Source organism: Heliangelus exortis, chromosome 21 (assembly GCF_036169615.1).
Source record: "Heliangelus exortis chromosome 21, bHelExo1.hap1, whole genome shotgun sequence".
NCBI classification, from domain to species: domain Eukaryota; kingdom Metazoa; phylum Chordata; class Aves; order Apodiformes; family Trochilidae; genus Heliangelus; species Heliangelus exortis.
Window position 1 is genome coordinate 7,279,321 of NC_092442.1, and position 12,727 is coordinate 7,292,047.

Genomic DNA, 12,727 nt, shown 5'->3' on the forward strand with positions numbered 1-12,727 from the left:
TATAATTTGAAGGAACTTCCAGTCATCTAGTATTGAAAGGAGAGTATTGATTATGTTCTTTGCTTGGAAGCTGATTCCAGGTTATTCCTATTTTCATGGGCAGACATCCCCATTAAACCATTCTCTTTCCTTTTGTTTTAGTGTTTTAAGAAACAGAAAGATTATTTGTTTGTTAACCTGTTCAAAAAACTTTTCTAAAATCAGCAATATGATGACAAGGAAGACATAAGTTTAATGTGAAGGAAAAAATATTATCAGGTTCATGAGCTGAATACAGAACCAAAGACATGCACAGAAGCAGCAATTTTAGCAAAATTATATAGAGACTTGATCTTTGCAGATGGAAGAAATCTTTTCAGCATACAAAATGCCTCTGGCTGCTGGACTAGTTTATTTAAAAATTTCAGAATTGCACTAGGTCAGTAGATCATGGATTTTTTTGTACTGCATGTGGCTTTAAGAAGCTCTGGAGTGGAAGCAGAGTAGTGTTCAACAGCTTCAGCTAGCTGGAGGAGCCAGTGGTGTTCCCAGTGATGGTGTCTGAGTAAGTTTTGGCAATGTGTGTGTTCTGCACAGGAGCTCAGTGAGATGCTGTACACAGACCGGCCGGACTGGCAGAGCGTCATGCAGTATGTCGCCCAGATTTACAAATACTTTGAGACCTGAGGTGCAGAGCAAGAGGTGGACAGAAGTGGGGAAGAGAACACAGAATGCTACAGATGCACTCGATCACTTTAAAAATCCACTTGCTCCTCTTCCACAACCAACCTAAGCTCTTAGTTTGAAAGAAAGCTCTTCCGTAATTTTCGCTACGTCCGGGACTGCGACCAAATGAATCTCCATCCTCCATCTCTACCAACCAAATTCATCTGTGATTTTATTCCCACGTGGAAATTGCAAAAGATTTTGGAACGTGTGGGATATTTCTGAAGAGGATCCCTAGTGCTAAACAATGTTTGCCTCAAACCTGACTCCACCGACTGGAGACCTGCTACGAAACGAAGTTCTGAATCAGTGTGGACTCTGTTGGCACTCAAGGGAAGCTGGGAGATTAATATTAATACAAAAGCTCACAAAAATGCTCTTCTTGCCAAAACGTGCTTAGCTCATCCCAAATACATGTTGTTTTCTTGCCTCCATGTATTTTCTAAAACACCATGACAGATGCACATAAGTGTGTAGAACCTTAGCCTGAGTTTTTCTCAGGTATCTCACCCTTTCAGTACACTACTGTGCTTGCCATAGCTTAACCAGCAGGATAATAACAGGATCATCTGTAACTCAGAAACCACATTCTGTTCACTCACAGGGTAGTGAACAAACTCTAAAATATCCTGTTGGGTGCTGGGACTTCATTTCAAATCAAACAGAAGGAATCTCTTTCAGGAAAAAATAGCTTTATTACTACAACTTCGTTACTTGATTACTACAGGAAGCCAGAGCTTGGTTTCCCAGCTGACTGTGCAGGCACAGTTGTTGTTGGAATCTTGCAAATGCCATTTACTAGCTTTAGTTTGCAAGTAATCAGGTGAGGGCTCTCTAAGCAATACAGTGTCATCTCAGCAGTAACTATTTTTGTGGACTGAGTAGCTTCTTTCTTCTGTGCTGTGCAGTCAGCACAGATATGTGATTGGTGTGTAGAGGCATGAACCTTGAGACAGGCAGTGCCCTGTCCAATGAAATGTAGCACACTGTTTCATGCTTGGAAGTGGTGTTAGCTTGGAAAGGAACACAGTAACACATTGGTACCAACAGGAGCTGCAACTTCACAAGTCAGAATGTAACTGGAAGCCCTCTCTGTGTCATAGGAACCTCTCAGGTGCCAGAAAAGAGCTTCCCAGCTCAGTTGTACCGTTAGTAAAATGTCTGAAAGATTCTGTTTAATTCCCATTATAGTTTCTCTCTTATTTCATCTCATGAAGCTGAATTTTCTGTTTGTCTCCAAGGACAGGAGGATCAAGCAGGCAGCTTCATTTGTTCTAGGAGCAGGTCTTGGAGGGCACACTTTGCACAGGACTAGCTGCTTTAGATTATGTTGGTAGAAGAAAGTTGTTTAGGTAGCATGTTTAACCCTGTGGCCAGACTTGATGCTTTGTGGATGTTAATTGTAGGGAGCTAGGGATCATTCCTCTCTTACTAAAAGAAATAGTGTGTGCTCACTGCTCTTAACTCCTGGAAAAAAAAAAGGCTCATGAAGTAGAAACAAGTAATTTCACAGAAAAAAACTTGGTTTCAGGTTTTCAGGGGGACTGCAGGTGGTTGATCTCAGCCTCTGGCTTCCCCACAGTGCTTCGTTGTTTGTTTGTTTTTTTAAATACTATTTAATTAGTAAACAACCTGTTTCAAACTTTGGTTTTCTCACAGCAGAATACAGGATTATGGGATAGATGGCAGTGGCCAAGGTCACTGTGTGTTCTGAACAGAAAGAAAGCTGGAGGAATGCAGAGTATGCCTGTTCTGCAGGAGGAGAAACATCTCTTGCTCTTAGTTTTAGTCTGACATTTGTTCTAATCCCTCAGGATTTCCCAAAGGAAAGTTTGATTCCAACCTTTTGAGGGTCTGTGTGATAAAAAAGGACAGTGTGATAAAAAGGGCACTTAGAGTGCCCTTGCATCCCACACTGTGACAAAGCAGTTGCAAATGCTGACCAGAGTTATTTCATTGCAAGAGAGTGCTTTCCAGATTGAATTAACTCCCTCCAGGGTTTTCCAGAATCCACTCTGTCTTCCCTAGAGAACATTGGATGAGTTTGCTCTAAGTGTTCTCAGACACAACCTCCTGTTATCTGATATAAGATGGAAGAGAAAAATAGCTTCCAAGCAGAGTTCATTTCAGAAGGCAGTCATACTGCAGAGCTCCACTGCCTCCTGGGTGCAGCAGGCTCCTTTCCCTGGAGGTGTCCCTTGGCAGAGGTCCCAAATCTCTCCAACGGGCTGCAGTTCAAAGCATGGTGAAGTCAACACAGAAAATTCCATATTCCTCAGTGGGCTTTGGATTGGGCACTTGCAGGGATGAGAAAAACTGTTTTAATTCCCAGCGTCTGGTAAACATTTCAAAGTCAGAGGGCTCCACTTGATCTGGAAAAGAAAGATAATTTTAACCCTCTGGTTGCTGGGCCTTATAAACCATTGTTTGATCTGGCAGCTCTTCTTTTTTTGAATGATTTTTTGCAAAGCAATGTTTCTGTCCTCTCCTTGCATCTTACTCTCCTGTGCCCTCCAGCAGCACAGAACAAACACTCCTTCTATCAAATTCAGAAATTTTTTTTACTTATTTAGAAGTTAGAACAAGAGCTGGCAGTAGGGTAGAAAATAATCAGTTTCACCATTTGCTCAATGCTACTTTTCAGTCCTCAAACCTGCAAAACTTCACATTTTGAAATGCTGATACTTTGAGATTGGGAGATACTCTTTGAGATTCTATTTTGAGGTTAAAAATATTGTCTGTTTGTTCATTTAACTGTCACAATATTAGGTAGGTTTTTTCCTTTTGAACCTTGCACTGTTACATTTCCAGACCTGGATTTTCTGTCATTTTTTCATATTGCTTTAAAATCTAAATAATTTAAATCCATCCCCTGCAAGGTGCTGCAGGCCAGCCTGATTTTTAGAAAATCATCAGGGCCTTGTAAGACATCTCAGATTTGAACTGCAAAATTAAAATTCTAGCTGCCTTTAAGATTAAGTGATTAGACTAAGTGAAGCTAGAGAGTATATGGATAATTTTCATAGAAGTTCTGAGAATCCTCTGAAAATGCCCTAGAATGTAACATGGCATGATTGATATGATATGATATGATATGATATGATATGATATGATATGATATTATGTGGATGGTGTTGTATCAGCAACATTTTGCCTAAACTTCCCAAATCTTTTCTAACTTTGCCTCTCAGGAGCAATGGATCTTTCCTTGATGCAGGTATATGAAAAAAACCCAAATCTCTCCACTGTGTCACCATGCTCCCTAAATATCCAGTCACTCTTAAACATACCTGCACATGCCTGTGTCTGTGTCCTTGGGTTGTCCATGGGACTACAAGAAACTGAATAGCTGATTTGGGATGAGCACGTGAGAAGAATGGTTAGGATGGGGATCTCAGTGAAGTTCTGTGGAGGGATATTGTGTGGTGTGACTGTTGTACTGCAGCTGGTAGAGAGGAAAGGAGATTTACCTGTGAAAAGTCTAAAATAGGACTACCAGGATTTCTGGGGTGTCATAGAAAGTACAAGTTGTTTCATGGCTTGGAAAGGTGGAGAAGTGTGGAGAAGCAAGCCCAGAGACAGCCCTCTAGGAAGGGTTCCTAGAAAGGCTGAGGAGCTGTTTCTGAAAGTGCACTGTGAAACTCAACAGAGGCAAAGTCCAGCATGTGAGGAGAGGGACACAAATGGGACAAAAATACCTGGGCCTTTGGGGACAGCAAAGGAGATCAGCTTGAGAGTCCTTACTGCCTGTCATCTCGAGTGACATTTCTCCTAAGGTGGCAGCCTGGGGTGGATCTCAGAAGATGAGGGGGGAAGAGAGCATGGAGCCTGCAGCCTTTGCCAGGATCCCCTTCCTGTGCCTGTGACAGTCACGGAAATGCAGAGGGGACAAAGATTTCCTGGTTCTTCCTGTGCTGCAGCAGGCAGCCCTGCTGAGCAGGGTGATTTTTGACTTCTGCACATCCTCCAGTTTCCTCTCAGTGAGACACATTCTCTTTGGCAGGTTTTCTTTTTTGAAGTTGGTTTTATTTACAGGTTTTCTCTGCCTTTTTTTTTTTTTTCTGTTCTGTTTTATATATGCAACTGGTTATGTGCAGGTTTCCTGTCCAAGCCAAGTTCAGCGTACGCTGGCAGAAGGATCAGTTCTTCCCTGTTTGATTCCTGATCTGGAACTCTTCAAAACCCTACCTTTTTTAGCTTCACTGGCTTTCCCTCTTCCTTGGAAACAAAAACATGAGCACTGGCTCATGAGTTCCTCGGAACATCCCTCATCTTCCTGTGCTTACAGTGCAGGGGCTTCCAGCAGCAGGGATCTGATGGGGCAGTGGTTTGCCAAGCTGTGCCTTGTGTATCTGAGAAAAGGCAGAGGCTGTATGGGATGAGATGATGCATTTTCCTGTCAGAAGAGGGCTTTTTGCCTAAAAAGACTCAGGGCACTGAGCATTAAGACATTTTTAAACCCAGCAATAACTTCTACTATGCTAGACTCTTGGTTTTTACCAACTCCAGTGCCATGTAGACTCACTCACCAGTATGGTGTAGAACCAAGTTTGTAACTGAACTGCAATTAACATTTTTCTCAACTGATGGTCTCTACATTTTTAGACTTGCACGTGGGCCAAGTTCCCCTGGGCAGTGCTGGACACAATGTTTTTATTGATTGTTGGTCCAGGCTTGAGTTTGTCATATGGGATAATCACCTCTAACAGACAGCCAAGTACTTTTAGCTTCCTCTGTTGGGTACAGATGTTACATCATAACCTAATTTATACAAAGAGCACATTAGAATGTATATACTAAGCATTGCCACATTTGGACATGCTAATATTTAAAGATTAACATTATTAAAATGTATGATGCAAAAATCTGTGTAATATTTCTAATAAATCTTTTTTCTGTTTCTGATGTTTGTTCTAATGTTTCAAATCCATGCAAACCAGTCTTCTGTAATCTGCTGGGAAGCAGGACTCCCAGGAGGGTTTTTAAATACTCATAGTTTGTTGATTGCCCTGTGCTGTTAGCAGGGAAAATTTAGTCAGAATCTTATTTTTCATAAATACATGAAGTTTTGTTTTTTAAGTAACTCAGATGCAGTTGAATGCCTTTCAGAAGATCATCTTTGGAATAAAGGAGTGCAAGAAATCTCTCAGAAGAGTCAGCAGGAAATCATCCTAATGCAAAGGTAAGGGAAAAACATAGGAAACAACAATACATCTCTGCATTAGGAGCTCTTAAAAGGATTAAGAAAGAAGTGGTCAGGAAGTGGAAGCAAGGAATTACAAGTGGAGTTAAGTGTAAGTCACTGTGGAGTCCTGCCTTGGTGCTCAGGAATTCAGCTCCATGGATGCTGTGCTCCAGCCACTACCCAACCTAGATGCAGAGCTTTCAAAGTTGCAGGGATCAAATTCCAAAATACTTTCACAGCTTTTGTCTCAGGAGTGAGATGGAACAATCAAAACTGCTGAGTCTGAAAAGAAATCAAGAAGATAAAAGAAATGGGCATTGAAATCTCTTCAAGCCTCTCAGGTACGTTTGTGTCCAGCTGGGTAGATGAAACCTTATGGGGAAAAAAAATTCCATTTGCATAATCCAAACTACTTTGCCTCTCCCCACCTAAGCATCAGGTTTCAGCCCCAGACTTTTCTCACTGGGCTGATCCCTTCTTGTGGCAATGCCATGGGAAAAGCAATTCTGTTCTGGTGTTTTTTCTGGTCTGGGCAGCTTTATCTCCTGGATAAGCATGATAACATGAAATGGTAAACTGGAGTTCCTAATTTTTTCAAGTTGCCCCTGCACTTTATTTGGAAAGTTTGCTGTAGTTCATGTGGAAAGCACTTGGCTCAGTAGTTTCACTTCAGTTGTCTTCTACAAAGGAATTCTCAGAACCAGCCCTATCTAGTAAAGTGAAAGAGTAAAAAGCAGGACTCTGAGTACTTAAGTTCATTGGTTGTGTGATCCTGGAATATGGCAGTTCTTGTCTGTCTGAATTCCCAATCCTCTGTTGATCTGGTTTCTCTGTCCTTTTGTCTTCTTTAACTACAGAACCTTTGAGGCAATAGCTGCAGACAGTCTGCAGCCACAAGCCAGAGTTAATATGCAGTATTATAATAGAACTAAATAATGATCACACCAGACTGGCTTTGGAATGGTGTTTACTCCCAGTGTGGTGACATTCTGGTTGTCTTGCCCTGCTCAGGGAAGCTGTGATTTCTCCAGACTCCCTGGATGTATTTGAGACACAAGTAGATGCTTTAATGTAACCTGAGCTGGTTCCTGGTGGCTTTCAAAGCTGTGTGTGACTGACTACCTCATTTCCATTGCCCTGTGACCCAGCCAGATCTCAGCTGAGACATAAAATTGGTAATTTCTGTCTGCAGCTTGCAATAACTGCAATAAGTGAGGGGTTTAATGGTTGTTTTCTTTCCATGAATGAAACTGTTAGGTCAGCCATCACGTTTGGTAACACCCAGCAATTTTTAGGTAGGGATAGACTCCCAAGTCCTGGCATGTGGAAAGGCAAGAATCTTTTCTGCCTTACAGACCAGTCAACAAAAATCACACATGGTGCTTGACAGATAAAAGTCATAAAAGGTGGTAGAGAAGTATAAGCAATGCCAGGAGAATAAGAAGTCTTCCAGATGGAGACTTGATGGGCTGCAAAGGTCAGAACCAGGTGGCTGAAGTCTCACATGTGTCAGTTTTCAGAATTTAATACTGGAAAACTCTGGGTAGCAGGCCCCTGAAGTAAATGTCACCCAGAAAAGATGTCAGTGAGATTATGGGGGCAATCTGTGGCTTTTATTGAGCACAGCAGGAAGAAAATGCAAGCTGTAAAATGCCAACATGGGTAAACATTATTCACATATCTAGAATGTGAACTGCTGTCCCTTCCTAAGTACATAGCAATGACCCACACACCATGAGTTTAAGCTGGTTAAAGAGAAAGTAACAAGATTAAGAGAATTAACACTAGAGCAAGAGCTTTTTCTGTCTGCTCCATGCAGACAGCTGTACACCTTCAGTGCAAAGCTCTGGTTTACCACTTGGCTAAACAAAGAGCATGTAGCAGTTTGAGCTCTTGTTCCACTTTAATGTGCTGTAATTTTTTTGGTTTTTAGTCAGCTCATCCTTTCTCTCCCATAGTAAGCCACTCACACTATAGCCAAGGAAGAGAACAAACTCCTCAGGTTTGTGATTTAGCAGGATGTACCCAACATTGTCCCACTAGGATCAAGCTTCCAGGAAGCAAGGCTACCACCATGACTGCTTGGCTTTTTCAGTTGTAAAATATCATATTTTCCTTGCCAGAATGTACCCATGCCTCCTCTTGATTTCTCTGTGGAAATCAAATGACCTGGCCCCACCAGTATCAATGGTACAACTGGGCCCAATACCCACTGGGAGCCCTGTGCAGGTGAGACCTTGCACCCAGGGCTCAGCACTGCAGGGCTTCACATGGCCTTGGCTTGAGCTGCAGCTTTCATTTTAAAAAACTGCTGGAAGAGGTACTTGGCTTTTCATCACAGAAGGTGGTTAGTAAATAAAATCAAACGCAGAGATAAATTAAACACATCTTCAAAATGCTATCCTCATGCCCTGGCCTCCACTCAGCCAAATTCCTTCCTTTTTAATTTCACCACTGTTTATAGTTTATTTTTTTCAGTCTTGTGGTGACTTTTTTGTTTTCTAACAAAAGGTGTGAGATACAACCCACAATTTATAAAGAATTCACACCTGCATTGTTACACAATGAGTTCTTGCAGGTAATTTAAGCACCAGTTTTAAATTCCAGGAAAATCTACATTTATTATCTGGCAATGACCTGGGGACTAGGAAAATCCAAGTTTGTTGATCTGCAGTTTACAAGCTTACTGTAATTTTCCTGTTTGATTTTCCAAAGATTTCACAGACTGAAGTCTCCAGTATGGAAATAGTTTGCTCTGGAATTTCACTCTCCACTTTCCTTTCCCAGCCTCTTCCAGAAAAATGCCTACAGCGATGATACAAACCTCACCTTTGGCCATTCACCTCCATCCTTGTTTACTTGAGAGCTCATCTGGAGCCTTTGACATGCTAATGCTCAGCACAGCAATGCAGGTAATAAATATTCAGACAGAGATGAGCAGTATTTCACCTGCCTGCATACCAAGTTTGCCTCAAAAATTGTGTTCCCTTCACCTACCTCGTGTTGTAGATCAGCCCATCCTTGGCAGTACCACCAAAAGGGCCGTTGTACCTGCTCACAGGTTATACTGTGTCTTGGGAATCCTTTCTTGGAGTTGGGTTCAGGACAAGCTATGTCTTGTCCTGCAAAAGAACCCAAAAATACAAGTGAGGACTTGAGTAGTAATGGGGATTTGGTTCCCTTGGCAGCAATGGGCTCCTGTGGAGCAAGTTGTGGCTGCCATACCAGTAATGTTCTCCTGCAGAAAACAGTGATAGCTGAATGCAGAAATCTCCAGGTTTTGTACTGCAGGGTAGGGATGTTGCAGCTTTAGCAATTCTGAATCCCTAAGAATTCTGAAAATTCCTTATGCAAAGGGGAAAGAGTTCTAGCTATGGCAGTCAGCTGCAGCCACGTGGCAGACAGGAGCTGGTTCTCTGTCCAGTTCCATCAGACTGTGCCACAGCCTATCCTACTTGTTCAGGCCTCTGTCTTGTCCTTATTTCCTATCTCTGCTCCATATGGGCAGTTTTGGGATGGAGCTGCCTTGTCACAGAAGGGGATGGCAGGCAGCTGCCTTGCTGGAGAAGCCACCAGCTGCTGGGCTAGCGCCCTCTGGCACCCATGAGCCAGTTGTACTCACTCCTCAAGCTCTCACAGGTTAATGAACAGTTGCCAAAGTAAACACAACAAATGTGCCTGTAGCAGCAAGACAGATGAAGTTTTTGTCTGGCATCCGTCTTTTTTCCCCACCCCCTGTTTTCGGTATCCAGAAAATGTCAGTGTCCCTTCGAAGCAGAGACACTCCCAGTTCAGTGCTTGTTACTCTTTGTGTGCTTAGTGAGGAAAAAAATCTGCCAGGGTTGTCTCAGGAGTGTCTGAGATGTGTCTGAGATGGTGAATCTGGCTGCAGGACCAGCAAGAACATCTCATCTGTCACTGACTCAGGAGCTTTTCTTTGTGTTTATAGAACTGCCCCTGAGGGCTGCCTGGGCCCCTTGCTCAGTGTGTATGGACAGATCTGTGCTAGTGGGGCTCCTCACCTACTCTTTGTGTCTGGGCCAGGAGTACAGAAGGTGTCAAGACAGAGATTGCAAGGGAAGTCCTCAGTGAAGAAGCCCAAGACTGCTCAGAGGCCTCACACAACAGAGATCACAGAGGGCTGCAGGAAACTCATGGCCTCTGAAGCAGCAGCTCTGCTCCCCCAGGGATTGTGTGACAGAAGGAACAGCACGTACAAGGTTGGTGAGCTTCTGCCAAACCCCAGAGACACTGACTGTGACCACACCAGGGTGCTTGGTCCTGACTCCCACCACACCACCATTCATAACGTGGGATCTCTTTAAATCTGTTTCCCTGTAAACAAAAGAGCCAGATTAGTTCTTAATACTTGAAAGCAACAGATTGGGGCTGGGGCTGTTTCCTATAAGAGTGTTGAGAGACAAATCCCTGGAGTAAAATAGAATCCAGGAAAATAATAGTAATGGTGATTCATTAGTCTCTGACATCCGAGCATCCAGCAGTGCTCCAGTGACCTGTTGCCATGTTACTCTCTGGTTCTTGAATGGATTCCACAAACTGCAATTTCTGGGCTATGTTTACCTTGCCAATCATGTGGCTGCCTTTCTCCTTCTCCAGTATATAAATATGCACATTATCACCTACAGATTCACCATCCTTGGAGCCCCAGATTTCACAATGCCTGCTCAGATGGTTACTTCACAAGGCCAGCACATTCAGTTGGTATTTAATGGTAGGTGTACAGTGCTGTATATTTTAAAATAGGGCTCAAAGAATGCAGCTGGAGGGCAGTCTGTGTCTCTGGCTGGGAATGGGCTCATCCTGCTCTTACTACCAGTGGGTTTGAACCACGTTTTGTACAGCAGAGCTGAGCACACTTGTCCTTGGCTCCCCTTGCAGCTCAGTTGTATTCAGAATAAGCTCAGCTGCATCAGTTGAACAATGCCAAAATAAACCACTGGAGCTTGGCAAAGGTTTTGCTGCTTTGGAGAGCTGTGAATCTCAAATTTATGCAAAATCCACAGTATCCACAGAGCCTTGCTACCTGCCTCACAGAGAGACCTTGCCCACAACAACCTATCCATCAGAAGCTGAAGTAATGGTTTCTCTGTCCATGTCTGACTTGATAAACCACAGTTCCCTAGGACCAACCTGTAAAAAGTACTTCCGTGATCACAAAAGTGGATCCTTTGCTAATAAAAATGTATCCACTGCAAAAAGTTAATTCTTGTTCCACTGAAATGCAATAAAGCATCAGAAGGCTTCTGTTGGCACATGTTTTGGAGCTAGGAAAACAACATGTGTAAAAAACCCTGATGTAAATCCATTGCTTTGGGGGGAAAAGTGCTTTTCCATGAGAGTTTACCATCGTTTACATGATTACAACAACCTCTGCATGAGGGAAGCTACTCTCATCCCAAAATAATAAATAAACCAAACCAGTGTAGGCAAGTTCAGGATCCAGCCAGGGCTGAGAGGGATGGAGCAGCCTGACATAAGGGTGCTGTGTGCCAGCAGCCTTGCATTGTCCTCAAAATTCTGTTGTTCCTCTCAGTGCAGTCCCAGCAGACACTGAGGTTTCAATCACAGGAGTTTGGTGTGAGAATCACTCTGTCCTTTGTGCCAGAGGTGTGGAGGATGAGAAGTGCAACGGTGTTGGGTGGGAGGGTGATGTGATGCTCCCTAAGGGCAGAGCCTTTTGTCTAAAGGGAGCAAAGGGACCCCTGCTGTACATCCCCATGAAATTAAACATGCCACAGACATGAGTTTTCTTCAGCATCCATGTCATCCTGAAGCTTCTGCTCCTGAGTTGTCCAACTTGAAACAAATGGCTCTGTTCAACCCAGGTGAGGAGCTCCCCTTCCCATCTGCCTGATCCAAAGCCTTGCTAGTGAATGGGAGTGTTTCCATTTATACCACATCCAGAGAAATCATTTTGATCCTATTGTTCCCATGTGTTTCCCATGTGATGTGACTCTGGATCCCAGAAAGCTTTCCCTTCCACAGGGTTTAATTTCCAACTTTGTTTAAAAAACCCCAAAACAATGGCAATTTCTTTTACTTTGTTTGCTACCGGAAGGTTTATTTTGCTGAATTGTTTGGATTCTTTTTTTTTTTTTTTTTTTTTCCTAGTTTCTGTGCTGGATTATTTAGTGCTTTGGGATGCTAAAAACCAGTGTGAAGTTCAACCTCTGATCTGATTGTGTTTTGATGGCGACCACAATATAAAGCATGAAAGCTGTCACAAAAAAGTAAGTAGCTTCTAAAGTGTATTTATCTTTGTATTTTGTGTTGATTTTAAGATCCATCACTGCACCCAACTCCTTTCTTTGGTGATTGCATCAGGCTTTGGGTTTTTTTCCAAGCTTCTTATACCTAACTCAACTACTCTACCCCTGTGAGTAATAGTTTGCTCATCCGTGGTATTTTGCCATTTTGTTACATCAGGAAATATCACATTGCCTGATAACCATCCACAGACTCTGCTGTCCTCTATTTTTTGTGAAATTTCTTACTTTTGCTCAGCACGCTGGTAGTGGGGATTTTTCTCTGTGTGGCAACACCCGGGCGGTGTCCCCAGTGGTCCTTAGGGGCACCTGAGCCCTGCTGGTGGTGGGGAAAAGTGGGGGGAAAACGTTTAGGGAGGAATTTTTCACTCATCGCTTAGCAAAGCGGCCCTTGAGGGGGCTGAGCACCCAGGTGGGTGGCTCGGTCACCACGCCTGGTCCCGGGTGGGTGAGGGGTCCGAGGGGTGCCGGGTCCGGATGGTTTGCGGGTGCGGGGTCCGAAGATTGCGGGGTCCGGGTGGTGGGACGCAGGATGCGGATCCGGGCAGCG

The 12,727-nt window shown here is 43.4% G+C and overlaps 1 protein-coding gene and 1 long non-coding RNA gene across 4 annotated transcripts in view; one reads left to right on the plus strand and one right to left on the minus strand.

Annotated features, from left to right (window-relative positions):
• SPECC1 (sperm antigen with calponin homology and coiled-coil domains 1) overlaps positions 1–5,610 on the plus strand; it is an 85,701-nt gene extending 80,091 nt beyond the window's left edge. For all 3 annotated transcript variants that reach the window (XM_071764859.1, XM_071764858.1, XM_071764860.1), the window contains one exon: positions 577–5,610. In XM_071764859.1, the coding sequence (XP_071620960.1) occupies positions 577–666 (90 nt within the window). In that variant the 3' untranslated portion in view covers positions 667–5,610. The remainder of the gene's footprint in view (positions 1–576) is intronic.
• On the minus strand, positions 208–12,648 carry LOC139805932 (uncharacterized). The gene is made up of 3 exons (XR_011730055.1): positions 9,913–12,648; positions 8,888–9,012; positions 208–6,172 (listed from the first exon to the last, which is right to left on the minus strand). It is a non-coding gene; the product is annotated as an uncharacterized lncRNA (long non-coding RNA).
• Between the last annotated feature and the right edge of the window lie 79 nt (positions 12,649–12,727).